At 39.3% G+C, this 27,223-nt stretch overlaps 1 protein-coding gene across 2 annotated transcripts in view; it reads left to right on the top strand.

Annotated features, from left to right (window-relative positions):
* LOC126353892 (GATOR complex protein WDR24) overlaps positions 1–27,223 on the top strand; it is a 106,668-nt gene that overhangs the window by 44,837 nt on the left and 34,608 nt on the right. For both annotated transcript variants that reach the window (XM_050003107.1, XM_050003106.1), the window contains exons 8-10: positions 5,781–6,029; positions 14,934–15,088; positions 16,677–16,863. In XM_050003107.1, coding sequence (XP_049859064.1) covers positions 5,781–6,029; positions 14,934–15,088; positions 16,677–16,863 — 591 coding nt within the window. The remainder of the gene's footprint in view (positions 1–5,780; positions 6,030–14,933; positions 15,089–16,676; positions 16,864–27,223) is intronic.

Raw genomic sequence — 27,223 nt, 5'->3', positions numbered from 1 at the left:
TTGTTAGCCACTATATAGGGGAGCTGGTGAGTGGTAGGCAGGCACAACTTAAAGACTGTGGTGCCTTTCTGCAACTCAGCATCTCCTCTGTATGGCAAGTAGCATTCTATCCTTTTCATGATATTGCCGTTTTTCTATCCTGGATTTTTTGTTGTTTTATTGGCATGCTTGCTTTATTTGTACACATAACATATTAAAAGATCATTAATGATGCATGTATTGATTATAATCAAACTGTAATTTGGTGTTATATTATGGACTCTTACTGCAGTTCTTGATCATGACTGCCTTTCATCCAAACCTATAACATTGTCACAGAAGAGGCTGAGTAGCACAGTCACCATGGTGTAGTGGTTATGATACTAGACTTGCTTGGAAGGTCATGAGTTCAAAACTCACCTGAACTGTAAAATTTTAATTTCTACATTTGGTTCGAGTACAGTCTGTAAGTATCCACAAATGTCAAGAATCATTGTACTGGAATGTTCTGTAACTGTATATATATACCGTACATGTTCCTGCTGGAGGCAGTTCGTTCCCCGCCCTTGTATGTGCAACTGTTGAATAAACGTTCATTAAGTGAAGTTAATGTTCATCATTCATCTAATTACACCTTCTTCTGTGTGACATTATTCTGGTGGAGACACTGGGTATTGAAATTTGTGATAGTGCACATTTTCAACGGCACAGTGGCTCCCATCAGGCCATGACAGAGCTTCTGTTTATGTGACGAGAAACCAGAGTTTGAGTCATATGCAACAGATCGCAATCTGTCAGAGACAGAAGAAGAAGAGGACGTTATGATGACAGCAGCTGTGTGCCACCAAATTGAGACGTCCTTCCAGGTTATCTGGTGACAATGGCCAAGATCCAAACAAGTGGCTGAAGGTTTAGGGGCGTATAGCCAAATTTAACTAATGGGATGACTCCGTGTGTTTGGCTAACGTATTTTTCTGCTTGGAGGGCACTGACAAGCAATGGAATGAGAACAACGAGGAGAAGTTCACAAGCTGGGAAGTATTCCAGGTGGAACTGCACAAGTATTTCGGCAACACACATTGACAATAGTGCAAGGCTGAAGATAAATTAAAGTGCAGGGCACAGCGTCCAGGAGAAACTACGGCATCCTACATTCAAGATGTCTTGGAGCTGTGTAAAATAGTGGATCCTAGAATGAAGGAGAAAGATAAGGTTGCACATCTCTTGAAGGGTGTTGCTGAGGGCAAGTATCAAACCCTACTCCTGAATGAGGTTTCTACAGCAGACAACTTCATAAAATGGTGCCAGTATATCAAGACAATGCATCAAAAAATAATTGCATTCAAGAAGTTTGAACATCTTCCAAACATTGTATCGATGTCTGTGATGGAGGAAGGAACTGATTTCTCAAGTGTTCTTCGTCAGATAGTGAGAGAGTAAGTTCAGAAAGCACTTGGATTGCACAACGAGCAAAAAACCAAGACACTACAAGAGGTCATAAGGGAGGAAGTGGAACAGACATTGAACCCAATCTCTCATCCTTCATTTCCCTTTAAATAGTAAAAAAGTTTAGACCCAGGTGAAGTCACGTTCCTACAATGCTGCATGAGGAACCCGTTTGGGCACCAAGGAAGACTGACATCTGGAGGACCCAGGATAACCAACCAGTATGTTTCCACTGTGGACAACCAGGACATGTAGTGCACTGTTGTCAAGAAAGGCAGCAGATATTTCATGATGCCCATGCCTGAAGACAGCAGACTGATCTTAGTCGACGCCGACTCTGGGATGAGGAAGATGAACGAGAAGGTGTGGGTGCGGGACGACGTAGGTCACCATCGCTGCAAGCCAGCTGCTGGAGAGGATGTTCCGCAACATGCCGATCAAGGTCCCCATCGCCGTTTAGAAGCTCCAGCTGATCACCTAGCTGCTGCAACCTGGAAAACTAAAGGGTGCAACCTTCCTTGGAGGTGAGGCCACCAAAGAAAAAAATCCTGTGCCATCGATCACTACAAAAATGACAGGAAACTATGTCGATATCCTTATGAATGGCTGACCAGCCCAAGCTCTTGTGGGCTGTGGAGGATCATATTCAGTCATTTTGGAGAAGTATTGTCTCCAGTTGCAGAAAACCATATTCGTCAACAACAAAACATCTCTGCTGAAGGTGGTTAATGGGAAATATGTAAAACCTACAGGAAGATGTGTCATTCGTGTGGGTATAAGTGGCCATACACAGCCCTTATATTACAACGTCTTACAAGAATGTAGTCATGACGTCATTCTTGGATGGGACTTTAGGAAAGCTTCTCAGGCAATTATAGATTGTGGTTGCTCGAAGATTATGCTAGACAAGATGATATACTGTGGACAGGAAGATGCGCATCCGAGTGTGTGGAGAATATGTGTGCTGAATCAAGTGATCATTCCTGCAGTCAGTGCTAGAAAGGTAACTGTCATGGGTCATGCATGCAGTGCATCAACCCTTGGATCTTGTAGTGGCATGTAAGAGAAGCATACCACTGAAGAATAACTTGATCATCCCCACCTCTGGCATCTCGTTTAAGAATGAATTCAGTAAATTGTCGATAGTTAACTGTTGCCGAGAACCACAGATCCTTCCAAGACACAGGTGCATAGCAAATGCTGATCCGTTAATTGCCGAACAGCTGAGCATCATAGAAACCTCCCATGCTGAGTCTGTTGGCGAAATTTGCGCTACCACTATGAGACAAGATCTTCTAGCTTGACTATCACCAGATCTCTCTAAGGAACCACAGAAGAAGCTACTTGCCAATCTTCAAGAGTTCTCTGAATGCTTCATAATGTGCATCAGCAACGTAACATCAAATAATTCGCGACGAGCTAGAGAAAATGATGAAGAATGACATCATCCAGCATTCGTAGAGCCCATGGTCATCACCAGTGGTTCTCGTCATGAAGAAGGATGGCAGTTGACGCTTTTGTGTTGATTACAGGAAGCTTAACTAAAAAGGACTTTTACCCCTTTCCAGGAATTGACAATACACTAGACTGTCTGAAGGGAGCTAAGTTTTTCTCAACCATGGATATGTACTCGCGATACTGGCAAATTGAAGTAGATGAGGTTGATTGTGAGAGAACTGCATTCACCACCCATGAGGGCCTGTATGAGCTTAAGGTAATGCCGTTTGTCATTTTGAAAGGATGATGGATAATCTTCCAAGTCACCTGAAGTGGACGGTGTGTCTTTGTTATTTAGATGGCATTATAGTGTTATCAGAGACATTTGATGAACACGTAAAAAGACTGAGGGCCATTCTTAAGTGTCTCTAACAAGGCGGACTGAACTTAATCCAAGAAAGTGTCTCTTTGGAGCAAAAGAAATAAAATACCAAACGAAGGTGTGTGGCCAGACCCAGAAAAGATGAGATCTATAATGGAATTTCCTATTCTTAAAAGTATTAGAGATGTAAGAAGCTTCCTTGGATTATGTTCTTATTACCGTCTTTTTATCAAAGGCTTTTGTATCAAAGCCAGACCACTCAAAGAGTTGTTAAAAGTTAATGTTAAATTTATCTGGGATGGTGCTCAACAAGATTCTTTCGATGTTCTATGAAAAGCTCTTACGACTGACCCTGTACTTGGTTTCTATGATGAGAGAGCACCTACAGAACTACACACAGATGCCAGTGGGTATGGGATCAGTGCTGTTCTGGTGCAAATTTCGGATGGAGAAGAGACACGTACAAAAGCCAAGAGGAACTACTCAACTACAGAAAGAGAATGTCTTACTATGATCTGGGCCACGTGCAGATTTCAACAGTATCTCTATGGAAAGCCATTCACTTTGTTGGTTGACAGGTCGTAAAGGATCCGACAGGATGACTCGCCAGGTGGGCACTACATCTTCAAGAGTATGACATTACCATAGTGTACAAGAGTAGAAGAAAATACCAAGATGCCGACTGTCTCTCAAGAAACCCTGTGCAAGACCATCAAGACTTCGATGAAGGTAGTGCCTGTCTCGCTGCACTCCAGGATCTCTCTGCTGAGAAGAAGGACGACGCCAAGATATCTCAAATTATGCTTGCCTTAAATCGGTCAGAGGATGTGAAAGGACAATTTAAGATTACTTTGCAAGAAATAGTTTGATCCATTTGGAAAGAGGTGGCTACCAGTGATTCCTAAACACATGTACTTAGATGTTCTACAGGATTTCCATGACACACCTGAGGCCGGACATTTAGGATTTATTAAGACGTACGATAGGATGCATAAGAGATTTTTCTGGCCAGGTTTATTTAGGAGTGTCTGTCACTATGTGTCGCACTGTCCTCATAAACCACTTGGCCAACTCGTACCAGTTCCAACACCCAAAACAGCTTTCCAGCTTGTTGGGATTGACCTCCTCGGACAATTTCCAACGTCTGCTAGTGGCAATAGATGGATTATTGTTTGCACTGATTATCTGACATGCTATGCCATTACAAAAGCAGTGAAAACAGACGAAGCATTTGAGGTAGCCAAATTCATTGTGGAAGACATTGTATTTAAAACACGGTGCATTGTATTAAAACACAGTGCCCCAAGGTTGTTAGTTACGGATCGAGGGGAAGTTTTTCAATCGAATCTCATGACAGAGATAAACCGTTAGTGCAACATTACTCATCACATGACAACTGCCTACCGTCCGCAAACTAACATGCTTACTGAACTCCTTAATAAGACCTTGATCGACATGCTATCAATGTTCGTCAGTGTTCAGCAGAGCAACTGGGATGAGGTGCTACCTTTCATGACATTTGCCTACAACACCACCAAACAAGACACCACAGGATTTATGCCATTTTTCGTGGTACATGGGTGTGAGGTGATTATGGTGATGGACACTGTGTTTCCAGTACATTGTAATGGCGTGGACGATGACTACAACAGTCAGGTGTTAGCCAGAGCTGAGGAACCTCAGCAGTTAGATCGACTCCACACGCTGCAGGCTCAAGAAAATGATCACTGAAGGTATGACACGAGCCACCGTTCTGTTGTGTAACAGCCTGGTAGGTCTGGATCTTCACTCCTGTTTGGAAGGTTGGTCTCTCTGAGAAGCTCCTCAGGCACTACTTTGGACCTTATAAGGTCATAAAACAGTTGTCTGATGTTACTTATGAAGTTGAAGATTTTGACCCCAACACAAGACAACAAAAGATCAGAGATACGGTCCATGTCCTTCGAATGAAGTCCTATAAGGATCCTGCAACCCAGGGTAAATTTGAAACTACAGCGACAGGCAACAAGCGGAAAGGCGATGAAGAGCGTAGCAGCAAAGGAAGTTCTAAGATGCTCACCGCCAGGGTGAGAATCGATCATCAGGAGTCTGAGTATGCAGGACCGATGACTCGTTCCCGGACTAGGAGGACCTAACACTGAGACCCTGCTCTCTAAAGGAGGGAGCAATGTCGCAGAAGAAGCTGAGTAGCACAGTCACTGTGGTGTAGTGGTTATGATACTAGACTGTTGCATGGAGGGTCGTGAGTCCAAACCTCACCTGAACTGTAAAATTTTAATTTCTGTATTTGGTTCGAGTACAGTCTAGAAGTATCCACAAATGTCAAGAATCATTGTACTGGAATGTTTTGTAACTGTATATGTACCTTAAGTGTTCTTGCCAGAGGCAGTTCACTCCACACTCTTGGGTGTGAAAGTGCTGAATAAACCTTTGTTAAGTGAAGTTAGTGTTTGTCTTCTTCTACGTGACAATATGATCAGCATTCCAACAATTACCATGTTTCATTCTTTTTTTTCCTTTTGGTCTCTTCTTTTAGGTCTGGAATCTGAATGCCAAACCAACACTTGAGTACACAGTTCCTACAATAGCATCTGTGGGTCATATAAAGTGGCGCCCACAGCGAAAATTTCACATTGCCAGTTGTGCACTTGTTGTTGATTGTAGCATAAATGTTTGGGATGTTCGTAGGCCTTACATACCTTATGCTGCATTCAATGAACATAAAGATGTTGCAACAGATGTTGCATGGTGCGGTAATCCACACACATTTGTCTCCACCAGCAGGGTAAGTTTTATTGTAAGATTTTTAAAAAAAAATGTTCTCTTCAGGTGCACAAAGTAGTGGCATAAAATGACTAAACATAACCCTCAGTTTTCAATGCAGGTGATTTTTTTCTTATAGAATCCAAATACCAAAGTTGCTAACTGTGTTGACTACTGTTTTATGGACAGACCTCTTAATGGGTAATTTCCTCCAGTACAGGATGAGGTGTTCACGCCACATGTTTTGCTCACACTCTGCAGGTTTTAATCTCTAAATTGAAATTAAAATATATTAAAAATAGATGTAATACATTAAAGAAGCAGTCATTTTATTTTCACATAATTACTGACTGTTTTCTGTGGAAATAGTTTGAAAACATAGTGCTCACATCTTCCTTTTTCCCTGTAGCCACATATATGCAACACTGAGGTGGATGTAGTACAAATGGAATTTTAAAGTTGTGTCGCATGTCCAGCGTCCAGAATTGTGTGGTTAGGTAGAGACTTTTAATATGTTTCAGTGCAGATAGACTGGCTACTACCAGTTTGAAGTATTGTATCCCTCTATGTGATTGCAAATGAGAAAGGTTAAATGAGATTTTAGTGGAAGGCTTATTTCTTTAAATGAATTTTTAATGGTATAATCAGGCAGCGGAAAGACCATGATGGAATAACAACATAATGGAAGTTGGGGGAAGAGGCACTTAGTTAAAGAAAGGCACGATTCTTTTTCATTGTGCCTGTCTGCAACTCAACATCTCTGTATGTGTAGAGTAGCAATATTCTTTCGATGTTGTTGTTTTTAATGGTATAGTCAGATTTGTCTGAAACTGTTTTAGCAAATGCACTGATGACTATGCTATTGAATGCCCCAAATGCAGACATTGTTGTTGTAGTAGCCGGTTTCCCTTTCTTTGCATCATTGTTTTTTAAGTATGTCATTTAATATTAATGATGATGTAAATAAAACAGAAAGAAACCTCCACATGGGAAAAATATATTAAAAACAAAGATTCCAAGACTTACCAAGCGGGAAAGCGCCGGCAGACAGGCACATGAACAAAACACACAAACACACACACAGAATTACGAGCTTTCGCAACTGGCAGTTGCTTCGTCAGGAAGGAAGGAAGGAGAGGGAAAAATGAAAGGATGTGGGTTTTAAGGGAGAGGGTAAGGAGTCATTCCAATCCCGGGAGCGGAAAGACTTCCCTTAGGGGAAAAAAAGGACAGATGTACACTCGCACACACACACACACACACACACACACACACACACACACACACACACACACACATATCCATCCGCACATACACAGACACAAGCAGACATATATGTCTGCTTGTGTCTGTGTATGTGCGGATGGATATGTGTGTGTGTGTGTGTGTGCGAGTGTACATCTGTCCTTTTTTTCCCCTAAGGGAAGTCTTTCCGCTCCCGGGATTGGAATGACTCCTTACCATCTCCCTTAAAACCCACATCCTTTCATTTTTCCCTCTCCTTCCTTCCTTCCTGACGAAGCAACTGCCAGTTGCGAAAGCTCGTAATTCTGTGTGTGTGTGTTTGTGTGTTTTGTTCATGTGCCTGTCTGCCGGCGCTTTCCCGCTTGGTAAGTCTTGGAATCTTTGTTTTTAATATCATTTAATATTAAAATTTTTAGCAGAGTATGAGTGTTGGTTAAAATAGCAGAGTACTATTTTTACATATAGTTTTGTTTAAAAGAAGTATGTTTTTCTCCTGATAAGCAACTTGTTGATCCCTTCACCAAAAAATGGAGGGGCACTCCAACAGCTACAGGTCAGCCTCTGCATCATTGCCGAATTTTTATCCCAATTCCTCCTTCAGGGGTTCAAAGAAGTTAAAGTCCCATTGTTTTCATTCTGTCAAGAACTATATTTCAATCTTCCACAGTGAAAAAATTTTGGAAAACTCAGTTCAGTATTTCAACCTCCCAGCTTCCATTTCAATATCAGAATGGTTGTTGAGTGACTGAAAAGGAGAGTTCCCCAGCAAAGGGATCGACTTTTTGAAAATATCTATACTTAAGATCCCAGGTATCAAACACTGCAGCCATTCACCATGGTGGGCCCGTTCTTTGCAAGTAATTGACAAAAATAATTTTTGGAATTTAGCGTGATGCTCAATAGCATTAAAAAAGTTCACTTGCATACATTGCTTGCATGGTATGGTATATAGGATAATAGCTTCACGAGCAGGGGATTGTGAATTTGAATCTTGTCAGGTGCAATAAATTCTTTATTTTTAAATCTTCTTCAGAATGAGTTTGATCATCATTTTTATTTCATTAATGATTTAAATGTAAATTTTTACTTCCATTCCTGTGTTGTATAATTTTAATCATAATAGAAGTTTCTTCATTTGCTCTTATTTTCCTTCCAATCATTCTTTTTCCACATGAAATCTTTGTCAATGTGTTTTTAAATAATTTTATGTATTTCAGTTTAATTTCTTTTGCTTCGTCACCATGTTTTTTCGTCCACATTATTGTGTTCATTATATCTATTTCTGGTTTTGTGTGAATTTCATTTTGCTTATAAACCCTTCTTTCATGGATATCTTCATCTGCGTTATTTCATCCATAGTGCAATAGGATTTCACATTTGTCGCTGAAACTAGTTTGGGGAATAAATAAGTAAATAAATAACCAAAGTGTTTTGCACCAAGGCGGACTCACAATTCCTGTATTGTGTACCCGTATATTCTATTTAGGTTGTTCTTTAAATGTTTGTATTACGAGTACCACGCAAAAAAATCACACATCTGCCAATGAGAAATACATTTCTCCTACCATTGTACAGTCAGTATAAATAGATTATTTTATCTATTGTCTTTTAACTGTTGTTGTTGTCTTCAGTCCTGAGACTGGTTTGATGCAGCTCTCCATGGTACTCTATCCTGTGCAAGCTTCTTCATCTCCCAGTACCTACTGCAACCTACGTCCTTCTGAATCTGCTTAGTGTATTCATCTCTTGGTCTCCCTCTACGATTTTTACCCTCCACGCTGCCCTCCAATACGAAATTGGTGATCCCTTGATGCCTCAGAACATGTCCTACCAACCGATCCCCGGTCAAGTTGTGCCACAAATTTCTCTTCTCCCCAATCCTATTCAATACTTCCTCATTAGTTACGAGATCTACCCACCTAATCTTCAACATTCTTCTGTAGCGCCACATTTTGAAAGCTTCTATTCTCTTCTTGTCCAAACTATTTATCGTCCATGTTTCACTTCCATACATGGCTACACTCCATACAAATACTTTCAGAAATGACTTCCTAACACTTAAACCTATACTCAATGTTAACAAATTTATCTTCTTCATAAATGCTTTCCATACCATTGTCAGTCTACATTTTATATCCTCTCTACTTCGACCATCATCAGTTATTTTGCTCCCCAATTAGCAAAACTCCTTTACTACTTTAAGTGTCTCATTTCTTAATCTGATTCACGCAGCATCACCAGACTTAATTCGACTACAGTCCAATATCTTCGTTTTGCTTTTGTTGATGTTCATCATATATACTCCTTTCAAGACACTGTCCATTCCCTTCAACTGCTCTTCCAAGTCCTTTGCTGTCTCTAACAGAATTACAATGTCATCGGTGAACCTCAAAGTTTTTATTTCTTCTCCATGGATTTTAATACCTACTCCGAATTTTTCTTTTGATGCCTTTACTGCTTGCTCAATATACAGATTGAATAACATCGGGGAGAGGCTGCAACCCTGTCTTACTCCCTTCCCAACAACTGCTTCCCTTTCATGCCCCTCGACTCTTATAACTGCCATCTGGTTTCTGTACAAATTGTAAATAGCCTTTTGCTCCCTGTATTTTACCCCTGCCACCTACAGAATTTGAAAAAGAATATTCCAGTCAACATTGTCAAAAGCTTTCTCTAAGTCTACAAATGCTAGAAATGTAGGTTTGCCTTTCCTTAATTTTTCTTTTAAGATAAGTCGTAAGGTCAGTATTGCCTCACGTGTTCTAGTATTTCCATGGAATCCAAACTGATCTTCCCCGAGGTCGGCTTCTACTAGTTTTTCCATTTGTCTGTAAAGAATTCGTGTTAGTATTTTGCAGCTGTGGCTTATTAAACTGATTGTTCGGTAATTTTCACATCTGTCAACACCTGTTTTCTTTGGGATTGGAATTATTATATTCTTCTTGAAGTCTGAGGGTATTTCGCCTGTTTCATACATCTTGCTCAGCAGATGGTAGAGTTTGGTCAGGACTGGCTCTCCCAAGGCCGTCAGTAGTTCCAATGGAATGTTGTCTACTCCGGGGGCCTTGTTTCGACTCAGGTCTTTCAGTGCTCTGTCAAACTCTTCACGCAGTATCGTATCTCCCATTTCATCTTCATCTACATCCTCTTCCATTTCCATAATATTGTCCTCAAGTACATTGCCCTTGTATAGACCCACTATATACTCCTTCCACCATTCTGCTTTCCCTTCTTTGCTTAGAACTTGGTTTCCGTATCAGCTCTTGATAATCATACAAGTGGTTCTCTTTTCTCCAAAGGTCTCTTTAATTTTCCTGTGGGCAGTATCTATCTTACCCCTAGTGAGATAAGCCTCTACATCCTTACATTTGTCCTCTAGCCATCCCTGCTTAGCCATTTTGCACTTCCTCACAATTTGTATTCCTTTTTGCCTGCTTCATTTACTGCATTTTTATATTTTCTCCTTTCTTCAATTAAATTCAATATTTCTTCTGTTACCCAAGGATTTCTACTAGCCCTCGTCTTTTTACCTACTTGATCCTCTGCTGCCTTCACTACTTCATCCCTCAAAGCTACCCATTCTTCTTCTACTGTATTTCTTTCCCCCATCCCTGTCAATTGCTCCCTTAAGCTGTCCCTGAAACTCTGTACAACCTCTGGTTCTTTCAGTTTATCCAGGTCCCATCTCCTTAAATTCCCACCTTTTTGCAGTTTCTTCAGTTTTAATCTACAGTTCATAACCAATAGATTGTGGTCAGAGTCCACATCTGTCCCTGGAAATGTCTTACAATTTAAAACCTGGTTCCTAAATCTCTGTCTTACCATTATATAATCTATCTGATATCTTTTAGTATCTCCAGGGTTCTTCCATGTATGCAACCTCCTTTCAAGATTCTGAAACCAAGTGTTAGCTATGATTAAGTTTTGCTCTGTGCATAATTCTACCAGGCGGCTTCCTCTTTCATTTCTTAGCCCCAATCCATATTCACCTACTACGTTTCCTTCTCTCCCTTTTCCTACACTCGAATTCCAGTCACCCATGACTATTAAATTTTCGTCTCCCATCACTATCTGAATAATTTCTTTTATTTCATCATACATTTCTTCAATTTCTTCATCATCCGCAGAGCTAGTTGGCATATAAACTTATACTACTGTAGTAGGTGTTAGTAGATGTGGGCTTCGTATCTATCTTGGCCACAATAATGCGTTCACTATGCTGTTTGTAGTAGCTTACCCGCATTCCTATATTCCTATTCATTATTAAACCTACTCCTGCATTACCCCTATTTGATTTTGTGTTATAACCCTGTAGTCACCTGACCAGAAGTCTTGTTCCTCCTGCCACCGAACTTCACTAATTCCCACTATATCTAACTTTAACCTATCCATTTCCCTTTTTAAATTTTCTAACCTACCTGCCCGATTAAGGGATCTGACATTCTACGCTCCGATCTGTAGAACGCCAGTTTTCTTTCTCCTGATAACGGCATCCTCTTGAGTAGTCCCCGCCCGGAGACCCGAATGGGGGACTATTTTACATCCGGAATATTTTACCCAAGAGGACGCAATCATCATTTAATCATACAGTAAAGCTGCATGCCCTCGGGAAAAATTACGGCCGTAGTTTCCTTTTGCTTTCAGCCGTTCGCAGTACCAGCACAGCAAGGCCATTTTGGTTATTGTTACAAGGCCAGATCAGTCAATCATCCAGACTGTTGCCCTTGCAACTACTGAAAAGGCTGCTGCCCCTCTTCAGGAACCACATGTTTGTCTGGCCTCTCAACAGATACCCCTCCGTTGTGGTTGTACCTACGGTACGGCTATCTGTATCGCTGAGGCACGCAAGCCTCCCCACCAACGACAACGTCCATGGTTCATGGGGGGGGGGGGGGGTCTTTTAACTGATAGATTGTAATTTCCAAGTAACTGTATATTATAATAGATAAATATAGTTGAGGTTATATTCACAAAAATCTGTTTGGGAAAAGAATGATATGAACAAAAAATGAAACAAGTGAAAAAGTGCATCAGGTGATTAACATGATGTGACAAAGGAATAGAAATAAAAAATTACATTTAATCCAATAAATTTGATTACAATAATATTGATCAAAGTCATTTCAATAAAGATTTAAGAATAAAAAATTTACTGCACCTGATGATATTCAAACCCACAACCTCCTGCATGTGAAGTTATTAGCCTATCCACTACACCACGCAACCTGGTTATGTAATACAACTTTTTTAACATTATTCAGCGTCACGCAAAATTCAGAATTTTTTTTTCCTTCAGTTACTCAAAAATGTGGGCCCACCAGGATGAATGGCTGCAAGATGTGATATCTGGGATCTTAACGTACATCACTGATATTTGGTTTTAAAAAGTCGATCCCACCACTAGGACCTCTCCCTATGAACAGATAATTTCAATCTGCTTACTGGCTTCATGTGTAATCGAAACTTCTTACAATTTTTAGTCAGTTTAGCTGGCAAAATTTTCATTGAATGCCTTTCCCATTGCTCTACTTATGCCCATTTTATTTTTGTTCAGCTTTCATTTGTCGACTAGGTTTCATCTTCACTTAAATCTGCAATGAAGCGTGCTTTGTTTTCGTGGCAATTTTGTAATGTGACTATTGAATCATGATGGGTCTTTTCCACCCATTACTGCCTTGCTCTGCACATTCTGATCTGAGTTTTATTGTACAATTATTTCAAGTATTATTGATTTTTGCTCTACATTTTGTTCTCTTAGCTGAATATTCAATGCTGACAACTCAGATACTCAATAGATTGTTTCCAGTCATTCTTGCTAAGAATAAATACCTTCCTACCTTTCTTCACATTCCTTGTAATGCATCTAGTCGTAGATGGTGCAAGAGCTTTATGATCAAGGACATCCCTCTCTATATTTGCCCTCATTATTTTTTTGATGGAAGACATTTAACTTATTTTCTTTAATATCTATGGCTTTGTCCACATTGCAGTTTTTGCTAGAAGCTGTTTCAACTGTTATTACTGTGTGTTAACTGAAAGTCGGGCAGTCAAGTCCACAGAGTATAACGCATACATATTTGTTGCAATTAAGATCTTTAAAAATACACAAGATGATTTAATTTTTTTTTTTTTTTTTTTTTTTTTTACGGTTAACACACTGTACATTTATTCTGCAGCTCTGTCCTTCAGATGAATTTACCCTAATAACGGCATAGGCAACACAAAAATTACTAGGATAAGGTGAATACTGCTTTGATCAAACTGGATGCATCTGGCAATTTGTTGTGTAACTACTCTTGCACCAGAAGCATTCAGACACAAGCCATGCCATTCATCATGTGACCCAAGTGAGAGGTGATGGACTAGTCACACCCATGTATAAATGTCTTTTCCCCTGAGTGATTTACCAAGCTCTCCACTCACTGTAAAGAGTGCTTCATCGAGGATTTATCATACCGCTCAAAGTGTGACTCAATCTTGTCGCTAATGTGAAGAGCATTCTTAGCAATGTACCTGATGTCATAAGGTTATGGTTTAAACTGTTACTTACTTACAACCTCTACTATTATTAAATGATTTTTTTTAAGAACCATTCCCAAAGGCCTAAATCAGGAGTGGAATCACTGAGTGGTGCTCTTGGCTTGAGAACACCCGTTACCTGGTAGTCATTTCCCAAAGAGTTCCATACCAGTTCTGATAGTCCCCCATCCTTGACTACAACGCAGCAGTAAGACTTTGGTCTTCTTAAAACTTTTATTCTTTCACTTAACTCGCACCTTATACCCAGTAATTCCAGACTGCTTCTGGATTTCTTGGGTTGTCTGAAAGCTTTTGACCTCAGTCTCCAAATCAGTGAAAGTATTGGAGACTGCTAGACTGAAGCTGTCAACATCTTATGGAACTTTCAACTTATTTGGAATGCTTGACTGTAAACCAGTCTTCTAATGTAGCCATAACATTACTATTGCAGACTATAGTTCGCAGAAGTGCTAACTCCCATTGTGATAGTACCAAATCAGCTTCAAGTTTGAAAATAATTTTCTCTTTATCAGGTTTTATGTAGTGGTAGTTTCAGTTATTAATGCATCTCCAGAGGTGACGAGCATCATTACTTATAGATTGTATTACAACATCCCACATAAAAGTAACACTGAAATTCCTCGCACTGACACAATTCTTGAAAACTATGCAGAAATTTGCACACTTTTCCATTGTGACAGTCCGTATGTTTGATTAAAAACTTCGTTCAGGGAAAGGTAACAACTGCAGTATTGCTAAATCTGACTTTTTGATCAGACTGCTTGAAAATAAGAATTGTGTGACAATAACTGTACTACATAATTTAAATGTAGATTTTAAGCACAAGTACAGTCTCCAACTGTACATTTACCTAGTAATGTTGTCAACTAACGTACTTTCCTTTTAATTGCACTTTTATGCTTCATTTAATGCTCAGTGTATGTCTTTTATCTAGTTGTGTAGATGCAAGATTTGACTTTGGGTTCTGTTGTAGATTTTGCATCTTCTTTGTAACTTGTGCTTGCTGTGACATCTGAAATCTTTTTTTATATTGCTTCCTAAATACAGTATTAGTTGTATCTTTTACTTGTTGTTTAAAACTCCTTTTTTCATTGTATTTGTAACTAAAATAAAATCATTATAATATACTTCCTTTGCACAGGATTGCACATTGTACCACCATATATTTCAAGATGCTACACGACCTGCAAATAGAGCTAATCCTCAGTGTATAGCTTTCAACAAATGCGGAGATGTTTCATATGCTTGCAAAGTGAATGTTAATCAAAACTATGGTGGGAAGCAAGGTGGTGTAAGGTAAATCACCAGTGCCCACAATGCATTGGCAAGTCTAAATAAAATGTTGTTATTTTTTGTTATTCTGTCCATCTTCTCCCTTTTTACCTCTTCTTGTTTTCATTCATTGTCCCTGTATACGACATATGGCTAAAGTTTCCTCCAAATTTTTATCCAAACCATATAGTTATCTGTGACTGAATTTGTGAGTGCAACGGGTTGTCATATTATTCATTCTCTGTTTCTTTAGTAAAATAGGTAAATTACTATGAAACTTTACAGCATTTCACAGTCATCCTTAGGGATACATATTAATTTATTTCATTAGTTTACTTGACAGAAGTTCTTACATCACTTGTGGTGATTAGCTCATATTGTGAAATTTTCCTGTATTATGTAATGAGCAATTAAATGGAAACAAGACAGATGAAATAAAAGTAAATGAACTGTTAATTATTTCAAAGGTAATTGCCATAACTGTTAAAATCATTACCGCATTATGAGACAAGACAGTCAGTGCCTTTGTGGAAACATGTTTGTGATTGCCTGCAAAGCCACAATTGTGTTGAGGCATGCACCTCTTCATCTGAATGAAATTGACGACATTAATTGTCTATCTTCAGTGCTCAAAAATATGGAAATTGCATGGGCGGAGATTGGGATTGTATGGAGGGTGTGTAAGGGCTTTACAGCAAAATTTGTGCAGCATAGTCGAAAACACAGGCACGTTAACTCTGGAAAAGACATTTGCCTGGTAGGGCCCACTGCTCGTAGATGTTCTGGAACATGGCATCGCAATTAAAGCACTGCAGTACATAGACACTTTGTAAAAATTTGAACGTGCCATCAAGTCCAAATGCCCTGCGATATTGACGGGTGGCAACATTCTGTTGCAGTGTAATGCCAGCCCACATGTTATCAAGGTTGTTTCAACTATGCTGCACAAGTTTTTCTGGAAAGCCCTTATATGTCCTCCGCACAGTCCCAATCCTTCCCCATGTGATTTCCATATTTTTGGAGCCCTGAAGAAGCCATTTGTGTCCACCTGTTTGCTTCGGACGAATCAGAGTACAATCATGATTCTGTAGGCAACTCGTAGTTTTTTCCCATATGTCTTTTTGATTAAATAAATAAAGAAAGAGCACTTAATATGGAGTATAGTGTGTGAATGTTGGTCACTATCTTCTGTTACAATTATCTATTCCTTTTGGCTCATTGAATAGAAATAGATAATTAATGTTGCATACATATTTACATTTTAGTGCAAAAAATGTTAGTATTCATTCTCTGTGAATTTTCATGTGATGCTCATTGCTCAGTTTTATGTAATTTTTTGAAAACCCTTCAGTTTGATCTTGTGTGGTTATATATGATGAGTGAGCTATAGGAGTTGGTTGGAGAACTATGACTATGACATAAGCATTTGCAGCTTAAGATATACATTTGAGGTGAGAAACTGTACATTGGAATTGGTTTTCCTTAGCTCTAGAAATTAAGATGAGAAGACATAATCCTAAGTTTTAGTGTAGTGTACATTCTTCAGATTTGCATGTTTTAAGTGGTTTTATTATTGTTTTCATGTTTCTGGCAATGTTACCACTATTTTCAGGAAAGTTGTGCCACATAGTGAACAATTTTACCAAGCTTCGAGCAATATGTTCATGTTTAATAACAGTTCCATCCGTGAAACACACTGGTTTTGTGAGTCAGCTCGTCGATACATTCTTACAGGACGTACCCTAGTGGAAATGTGCGAACATAATGCTGCTGTAGCAAAAAGTCTAGGTAGAACTAATGTAAGTTGTTTTGAAATATGATATATTTAACTGAATAATGTTTTTTTTTTTTTTTTTTTCATATTTGCTCAGATACTTGCCAGTATCCGACTTAGTGTGTCAAGTGAGATAGCATATTGGTTAAGACACTGGTGTCTCATTCATGGGAAACAGGTTTCAGATTTTTGTTTTTTGTAGTTTCACTAAATGACTAAACACAAATGTGAGCTGGTTCTTTCAAAAAGACAATGCCTAATTTCCTTCCTCATTCTCTAATATCCTCACCACCTGTGAGACATTGAGCTTATTCCCTCCCATTTGTTATAATTTCATCTTCCCTTCTATATGGAGCTGATTGTATTTCTTCATTTGCTATTTCAGTTAAGATATAATATGTTAAGTTTAGATCAGGGTCACTCCACTGAAAACAGAAATGCGATTTGTTATAGAAAATCGCCATGAAGAAGTTACATTGATGGCAGTAATGATGATCTCTTAATTCAGTATTATGCTGAGCTTTTATAAACTTCACTCTTTATAGTTGTTTTAAAACTTGATTCTTGTCTATAGCTTACATGCCCTTACAGCAGCTTGTTTCCTTTGCTCTGAGGTCAGTACAACACTCCTGTATCTATTTGTACCATAAAGTACCAGTACTTCTCCGTTGAATGCTTATTAATTCCCTTTTCCTTACAAGTCTTACAGTCTGTTATAGTGGTCCTATGGATTATAGTGAGCAGTTAGATATCTTGTTCAGTAGCAATTAGGTTAACATTGATTTTGTACTGCACAATATTAATAGTAACCTCAAATGCATAGCCATAATTTTTTCTACAGTAAAATGGAGTCAACTTTCATTTGTTTGTATTCACTGCATTCATAACTTCTTTTTTAATTATGTATCTCTGTGTTCAGTTAAACTGCAATTAAATTTCAGTATTTAATTTTTATCAGTATAAAAGGATTTCCAATGCTGATTTCTGTTAAAGTGAATTCGATAGATATTTTATTCCATTATTTATGTGTAACTAATTGTGATCTGTTATTTCTCACCATTGTTTTACACATTTACGATTTATTCACATTAGAAATGTCTCTTATTGTAGGCCTTCACTACAATGAATATTGTGGCCTCATTCCGATTACCATATAGTAACATACTATCCACATGTTTTGTGCCTTGTAAACACCATGTAAACATATTTCAGAACCTTTTTTTTATGATAACTTTTGCCCATGCCCCTTCCCACACACACACACACACACACACACACACACACACACACACACACACACAACCTCACATTTGTTCTGCAATGAGAATTTTCTTTCACTGTAGCACGAACTAAAATTTTGTCAAGCTGATAATAAATTAATGATATGGATATAATAGAGGGAAACATTCCACGTGGGAAAAATATATCTGAAAACAAAGATGATGTGACTTACCAAACGAAAGCGCTGGCAGGTTGATAGACACACAAACATACACACAAAATTCAAGCTTTCGCAACCAACGGTTGCTTCATAAGGAAAGATGGAAGGACGAAAGGATGTGGGTTTTAAGGGAGAGGGTAAGGAGTCATTCCAATCCCGGGAGCGGAAAGACTTACCTTAGGGAGAAAAAGGAGGTATACACTCGCACACACACCCATATCCATCCGTACATACACAGACAAAAGGAGACATTTGTAAAGGCAAAGAGTTTGGGCAGAGATGTCAGTCGAGGCGGAAGTACAGAAGCAAAGAAGTTGTTGAAAGACAGGTGAGGTATGAGCGGTGGCAACTTGAAATTAGAAATTAGTGGCGGTTGAGGCCTGGCAGATAACAAGAAGAGAGGATATACTGAAGGGCAAGTTCCCATCTCCGGAATTCAGTTGAGTTGGTGTTGGTGGGAAGTATCCAGATAACCCGGACAGTGTAACACTGTGCCAAGATGTGCTGGCCGTGCACCAAGGCATGTTTAGCCGCAGGGTGATCCTCATTATCAACAAACACTGTCTGCCTGTGTCCATTCATGCGAATGGACAGTTTGTTGCTGGTCATTCCCACATAGAAAGCTTCACAGTGTAGGCAGGTCAGTTGGTAAATCACGTGGGTGCTTTCACATGTGGCTCTGCCTTTGATCATGTACACCTTCTGGGTTACAGGACTGGAGAAGGTGGTGGTGGGAGGGTGCATGCGACATGTTTTACACCAGGGGCGTTTACAAGGGTAGGAGCCAGAAGGTAGGGAAGGTGGTTTGGGGATTTCATAGGGATGAACTAAGAGGTTACGAAGGTTAGGTAGACGGCGGAAAGACACTCTTGGTGGAGTGGGGAGGATTTCATGAAGTCTTAAGACTTCCTCAAATCCTGCCCTGAAATGAGATCCATCCTTCATTCTTTCTTGCTTACCAGAGGGTTAATTACCACTTTCAGACTATTTCTCTACCTCAAATGGCACTTGATAAAAATGAACTCTTAAATATTTCCAGGAAAACTTCAGTTTCTCTTATTTTATTACAGGGTGTATATGACACAGGGCAACCGGGAGATTCGGAAAAAACCTGGGAATTTTTTCATCAGGGAGAAAACCAGGAAAAAACCATGAAATGTTTAGAATTCTAGGTATTTTTTTATTGTTTTAGTTTTCAGTTAAATTTTTGTAATTTTGACTGATAAGAATCGATACCCTAACAAAGGATGTTACTGTATCCCGCTGCTGCATAATAATATTGCAGCAATAAGACATGAACGAGAAGAAAAAACGAAAATAAATTGCAAACAAAATGCACCTTGTACAACAACAAAACACAAGCATCTTCCAAGAGCAAAATGTGTCAAAGACTTCAGTAAGACAATGCAATTCTTTATAACAACAAATTGCCTCCGATGAACATGACGTCACAGCTCGTTACATTAGATTCATTTTGAGCAGTTACAAGCAGGCTCATGGGCGTGCACAGTCGAGTCGCGTATGAGTAGTACCTTCTCCCACTTCTGGCTACAGAAATGTGGCTTTGGCTGTGTAAGCAGTAGCAGCAAGCAGACAGATGCCATCCAGAAAAATCTTACTGGCGTGCCCAAGCTGCCAGTTTCACGCATGTGCAGCAGGCCAAGATCTTGGGGGCAGGGAGGGGTAACTGGGGTGTCTGACCCTGGCAGCAATTTCGGGAGGGGACGGGGTTCCGAATTCATATTCTTGAGGAAAAAAAACCTGTTTCACAAAGCGCCTAGCATCCAGCGCACGTTGGACTATCAATTATTCATATGATTTTAAACGCACCTCTGTTGGTTTTTGAACAGATTTGAACACATTATAAGTTGATTTCTGAATGAATCATAAGTTGATTTTTGAATGTGTGCGTAGTGAACATGATGTCTCTGCCAGAGGAATCCTCGTCGCATCTAGAAATAAACTTTCCTGCAGACAAAAGGGGACTGGTGTATATGAGCTTTTTCAGTAATAGAGAACGACATTTCAATTTTTCATGTAGCAAAACATTTCATGAACTTTAATGAGGTAGCAGATTATTTTGCAGAAAGGAAAGCACACCATGTAAAGCTGTAGCAAGAATAAAAACGATTAGAAACAAAAAAACGCTAGGACCTAAAGATTGAAGAAGTGCGTACTGTCTTGCTTGTCTCGTCATTACTGGTTTCATGTATCCTATATTTAATTTTATGTCATACAAAACAGCAAGTTTTAGCTAATAGGCAATAAAGAGCGCATATTTTCTGAAGAGTTCTTGTTCTCCCAGTTACAAATAATCCTATCCAGTATTAAGTGCAAGTTTTTTGTAAGAGGGCCAGGATGTCAAACCGGCCGACTAGGAGTGGGAGAGGCACCATAGGACATTTCAATTTCCACTGTGCTGAATATAGTTTGATAGCATCCATTACAAAATATACACATTTTGGTTCCTCAGAGTGAAATATAGTGACGTGTGAAGAAGCGTGGCACTACTCTTTGTCACACTTAGGACCAAATAACATGCCTTACATTTCCTCGAACATATATGTTTCATGTGTCAGACTTTTCAGAAAGATGTGCACTACAAAATGAACATATTTTTGAGTAGTTTATTTTTTAAAATTTTTGACATTCTATCTCAAACTCTTGAGGGAGGTGGGGGAGGGGGCGGGGCCACAATCTAGTATTGCCCTGGTTCAGAAATGCCATAGATCTGGGGCTGATTCACAGAACAGTCTGAGTTACAGTGAGGAGGTGGGTAGTCTCCAAGTAATCCGTGTTTTTGCTTTTTCCTCTTCGTTTTCTGCTTTCACATCAAATAAAAACAAAATGGATTTTTGTGTGATCAGGAGCTGACAAGTGAATTAAAATACATTCACATTATTAGGGAAGGCTAAAATATGTTATTAGTTTCAGGTTTTATTTTATTTCCACTTTTATGACAGTCAAACATTAATCAGCTTGCAGAACAACGATGTTTTTGTCGGTTTGCTAAAGAAATTTGGCTTTCATTAATCTTTTCCGCTGATGCAGTCAATTTATTTGAAACACAGTGTTTAATTCCACACTATTGGCTAGTTTTAACTGTTCACTGCATTTCAAGTGCCTGTTTTAATCTTCTAGCACATATGGCATTACGCCATGATAAAGAACCAAACATGAGATAATACAGTACAGATACTCCAAGAAAATTTACATCCCGAAAACCACACTGAAAAGCTTAATATCAGGTCGAGGCCTACTTCATTATGAATCGGGACACGTGAATGTGCACTTTAAGCCGAATTATGCATTTTAGCATGGTTCACAAAATTCCGATGCTCTTGGAGTATCCTCTAATGTCTTTTCTTTTATGAGATAATGTAAGATCTTTTAATGTTTTTCATCAATGAACATACTAGCTTCCTAAGTCATCGTAGCTGCACAAGTGCAGTAACATCTATTATCTGGTGCTCTCTGATAACTACTGAAATGAACCTATTTCTAACAGGTCGCGGGAAAATATTGCAATTGGTTGTTTGAAAAGTGTTACATTCAAAGTAAATTTCATTTTACGCAAGATGAACTATTTACGAGAATGTACGATTAATTTCTTAAATCACAGAGCATTTGACTCTCATTTAAAAATCAACTCTTTGATGATGAGTCATTTAGAAGAATTTCGAACTCAGAAGATCATACATTTGTGTCGGTATTACAAATGTTACTGACACATTTGTGTGGTACATCTTAAAGCGTAACACATGCAAAAAGTATCAACATTATATGTGAAAGCTTAGCTTCTCTTGCAGCTTATTAATCTTCAAGAACAATATTATATGTGAAAACTTTGCTTTTCTTGTAGCAACACTATGTATCCTAATTTAAACCATTAATTTTTCTTGTATGTGTGTTCGCTCTACTTAACAGTGATGTTGATATTGGCTGATTACATCACGTGTTCTATGCTCTGAATATCAGCTGTCATCGGCTGGTGAGATCACGTGACATAAGCTATGACTGGCTTACAAAAGTGCATCGCAACCTTGATTTCAATGCTTCGGAGGGTAATGTGAAGTGTTTGGTGGAATTCAAATTTTTACTTTTGTAATATGAAAATATGCAGCATACATGTTGCTGCACATCAAAGATATTTCCAAAAGATGTTCCCCCACCCCACCTTGAGTTTTGTTTTCTGGAGTGCCGGTAAATTCTACACCGGTGTATAAAACCTTAACCATTCAAAGGATTGATGCATTTTACAGTTCCGAGGGATTGTATATTGTTGCTTAACAAGGAAAAAGTGTATTTTCACCCAGGAGGAAGTGTATTTTTATCTGGGAAATCTGGGAATTTTTTTTCTTGTCCGTGTATACACCCTGTATTATGATGATCATTTTTTTCTTATGTGACTGAGAGTTCAAAAGAAAATTCACATTTGGAAGAGAAAGTTCATGGTTGGAATTTTGTGAACATACCTCACCGCAGTAAGATATGCCTTTCTTTCAGTGATTGCCACTCCAACTCACATTCACATCCGTGGTACTCTCTTCCCTTTGTCACGATAATACAAAACAAGCTGCCCTTCTTTGTACATCTGCTGTGAACCCTATCTGGCAAAATCCCACACAGTGCAGAAATACTTCAAAGGAAGATGGATAAGCCTAATGTAGGCAGTTCCTTTACTAGATTTGTTGAATCTTGTAAACATTTTGATAGTAAAACAGTCTTTTGTTCACCTACTCCATCTCCTCTTCCCTTCTCTGTCTTTCCACTTTCTCCTTCCCCATCTCTCTGCCCATCTCCTCTTCTCTCCTTTCGCTTTCAATCCCTTTCTCCCTCCTTTCTCTTTCCATCTCCTCCTACCTCATCTCTCTGCCTACTTCTCCCTCCCCCATTTCTCTGTTCACCTGTTACTCTCCCCCTCTCTCTGCCTCCCTTGTCTCAGTCTGTCTCCTCCCATCCCTCTTTCTGTCTCCTCATTCCATCCCTCTCTCCATTCATCTCCTCCTTCCCTCCTTTCTCTGTCCATTTCCTTCACCCCCTTCTCTCTATCCATCTCCTCCACCCCTTATCTCATCCCATCTCCTCCCTCTCCCCCTCCCCTTCACCCTATCAGATCCATTTCACCCTCACCTCTGTCTCTGTGCAACCATCGCCATCTGTCCATACAACACACAACAAGCCTGTCCTGCAGGAAATCTGATTGGATGAACATATATCACAGTTAGGAAGGACTTTTTATTAACCGCCAACCTTACCCTGTGGGAAATAAGTATTCTTACCCCCACAGTGTTTTTATTCCAGGCAGTAAGTGATATGTGTACCCAGTTCAATTGAATTGCTCCAGCAGGTGAACACATATGTACATACATACATACATGCTTTTTTTATGGTATATAGTGGTACAGATATGCTGTGGCCTCTCAATTGCCCTTAGTACTGTTTCTTTGAATTTTAAGCCCCATCTGGTCTACACTTACTTAGTTTGTAAGGAGTGGAGATTGTCACATAGGAAGGCATCAAACCAATTTTTATCTGTTTTCTTAAATAGATTTATTTTGCATTTATTTTTGTGGGGTTTGGATGTTTTGATATTCAGTCTCGTGGTTGGTCACTAATCCCCAAATCCATTATGATATACCCTCTTTGCTAAAAGATTATTTGTTGCTAAGAGATCAAGTGTGTTATGGCAACCATTTGCACTTTGGGTAACCTCCTGGACTATATTTTTTTCCAACATATTGAGGGCAAATTGAAGTCCTCATCAACTGTAGCAATATGAGCGAGTACCTATTCAAAATAAGACTCAAATTTTTCTTGACCACATCAGCAACTATATCATCAGAGTTGGGAGATCAGTAGACAGAGGCAATTCTTAATCCATTCCATTTATCAAGTGTAACTCCTATCCTTACTGTCTCACAGCAACTATCCACCTCAGTTTCACTATAAAATAAAACTACTTCTAGCAGCAACACACATATCACCACTAACTGAATTGAGTCCATTTTTTTTAACACAGTTATGTCACTGGTAAAAACTTTGACTGACCTGATCTCCAGGCTTAGCGAGCTTTCAGTACCTGTAATGATTTGAGCTTCATTGTTTTATATTATTGCTCAAAACTCTTGATTCTTTCCCAACATACCTACAATAATTTACAGCTACAATACCAGTGGTCCCTAAGTCTATCCATGCCATATGTTTGACTTGCACTTGTACTTTCTCTGAGACCCTTTAACCTAACAAACCATCCAGTCCACTCCAGAAAGCCCACATTACCTATAGAGTCACCTCCTGTGTGTAATTGACTCCTGACCTATTAAGTGGATCTCAATTCCTCTCCATGGCAAGTCAAGGAATTTGCAACTTAAATGGTCACAGAACTGTCAGAGCCTCCGATTCAGACCCTCCTCTTGGTTCTGTAGCAAAGATTCACAATTCATCCTGTCAATGATTCTATACATGATGAGCTCTGCCTTCATCTCACAAGCATGACTGGCTCTTTTACCACTTCGGATAGCCATCTCAAACCAGAGAGAATCTCTTCAAACCCAAAGTGACACACATCTTTAGTACTGATGTGAGCCACCACCTGCAGTTGGATGCATCCTGTGCTCTTCATGTCACCTGTAAGAACCTATTCCATATCTGGAGTGATTGCCCCCTCATCCCCAAATATGCAAAAGTGCAATCAATTGTAGCTGGCCCAGGATCTTTATCAGCCACAGAAAGTGCCTGAAAACTGTTTGTCAGACAGACTGGATAGGTTTGCTGATTGGTCCCCTGGAAAGTCTTTTGCTGCCTGCCACACCTTGAAATGACCTTCCACTCAACCATGGACGAGGGGGTAACATATCTCAATGTAAACAGTAACCATGCCAACCACAGTAGTAGACGAACCAGGGGTACGTGTAACATGTGATGTCCAGCCCCCCCCCCCCCCCCCCCCCCCCACACACACACACAAAAACTTGCTCATTGTGCCCATTGGCAACAACCTCAGCTGTGTCACTGAAGTCAGCACTGCCTGGAGATGCAAATGAAGAATCATCAGCTTGACTCCCATCTGAACATGGCATTCACAGACACTCTCCATGCTAAAGATGGTGGGAAATTACACTACAGAAACATGTGAGAAATTTATGATAAACTACAGAAACATACAAACAAATCTAAACAACAAACTTACATGTACTAAAAAGCTCATAAAGAGAACTTGTGAACAATTTAGTGTCCCACTGCTGCTTGTACAGAGGTTAGTGCCTGACTGAGATCTACAACAGCCACTGACTGTTCAGAAAAAAAAAAAAAAAGATAATGGTGATATAGATGATGCAAATCTACAATACAGAAATACTAAAATGCTAAACTGTCTCTCATAAATATACAAACTTGCAAGAAATTTTATGATTAAACTACAAACAAAAACAAAATGAAGCTAAAATTAGCATAAGGAGAGCCATGCATGAAGCATTCATCTGGTTTGAAAGTAAAATTCTATCCACCAACTTGACAGAAAATTGTAAGAAGTTTTGGCCTTACGTTAAAGGAGCAAACGGATCGAACCCATCTGTGCCAATGCTCTGTGACCATAATGATACTGCAATGGAGGATGACAAAGAGAAGGGTGAAATACTAAACACGTCACACATATTTAGAAACTATTTACTGAAATATAACTAGTGACATTTCTTGAGAAAATGAATTGAAAGTTCTCCTGTTTAAAATTCAGTGTGTGAATATAATATAAAATTTTTAATTTAAATTATAATAATTTTGTTTCACATGTTCTTATAGTGACTGGAGCTTGTAAAACCATATTTGATCATTCATGTGTGGATTAAGGTCTGTTTCTCTTATGCTGGTCTGCATATGAAGTAAATGTCCTTTCTTCTAGTGTGGAAGTATGAACTTCATTACACTTGCCTGCTTCCCTTGAGTTTTATACAAAAGATTGTATCAATTAACATAAATACAATATATATATATATATATATATATATATATATATATATATATATATATATATATATATATATAAAACAGAAAGAAACTTCCACATGGGAAAAATATATTAAAAACAAAGATTCCAAGACTTACCAAGCGGGAAAGCGCCGGCAGACAGGCACATGAACAAAACACACAAACACACACACAGAATTACGAGCTTTCGCAACTGGCAGTTGCTTCGTCAGGAAAGAGGGAAGGAGAGGGAAAAATGAAAGGATGTGGGTTTTAAGGGAGAGGGTAAGGAGTCATTCCAATCCCGGGAGCGGAAAGACTTCCCTTAGGGGAAAAAAAGGACAGGTCTACACTCGCACACACACGCACATATCCATCCGCACATACACAGACACAAGCAGACATATTTAAAGGCAAAGAGTTAAGGGCAGAGATGTCAGTCGAGGCGGAAGTACAGAGGCAAAGAAGTTGTTGAAAGACAGGTGAGGTATGAGCGGCGGCAACTTGAAATTAGCGGAGGTTGAGGCCTGGCGGATATCGAGAAGAGAGGATATACTGAAGGGCGAGTTCCCATCTCCGGAGTTCGGATAGGTTGGTGTTGGTGGGAAGTATCCAGATAACTCGGACGGTGTAACACTGTGCCAAGATGTGCTGGCCGTGCATCAAGGCATGTTTAGCCACAGGGTGATCCTCATTACCAACAAACACTGTCTGCCTGTGTCCATTCATGCGAATGGACAGTTTGTTGCTGGTCATTCCCACATAGAAAGCATCACAGTGAGATATTTATGTTGTACAAATGCTGAGTGGCAGGACTGTCTATATAAGGGCCGGCCAAATGCTGCACACTGTGCAAAAGTGTGGAAGCAGGGCACAGGTGTGCACATCTCAGCCAGCGAGCAAAGCAGAACAGCGACATCTGTGAGTAGCCCATATACCAAATGAGCAGCAACAGTTCCACTGCCTTGTTTACGCAGTA

Source organism: Schistocerca gregaria, chromosome 3 (assembly GCF_023897955.1).
Source record: "Schistocerca gregaria isolate iqSchGreg1 chromosome 3, iqSchGreg1.2, whole genome shotgun sequence".
In the NCBI taxonomy this organism is placed as follows: Eukaryota; Metazoa; Arthropoda; class Insecta; order Orthoptera; family Acrididae; genus Schistocerca; species Schistocerca gregaria.
Note: the sequence above shows the minus strand (reverse complement) of the source record. Positions and strands in the feature narration are given on the sequence as shown.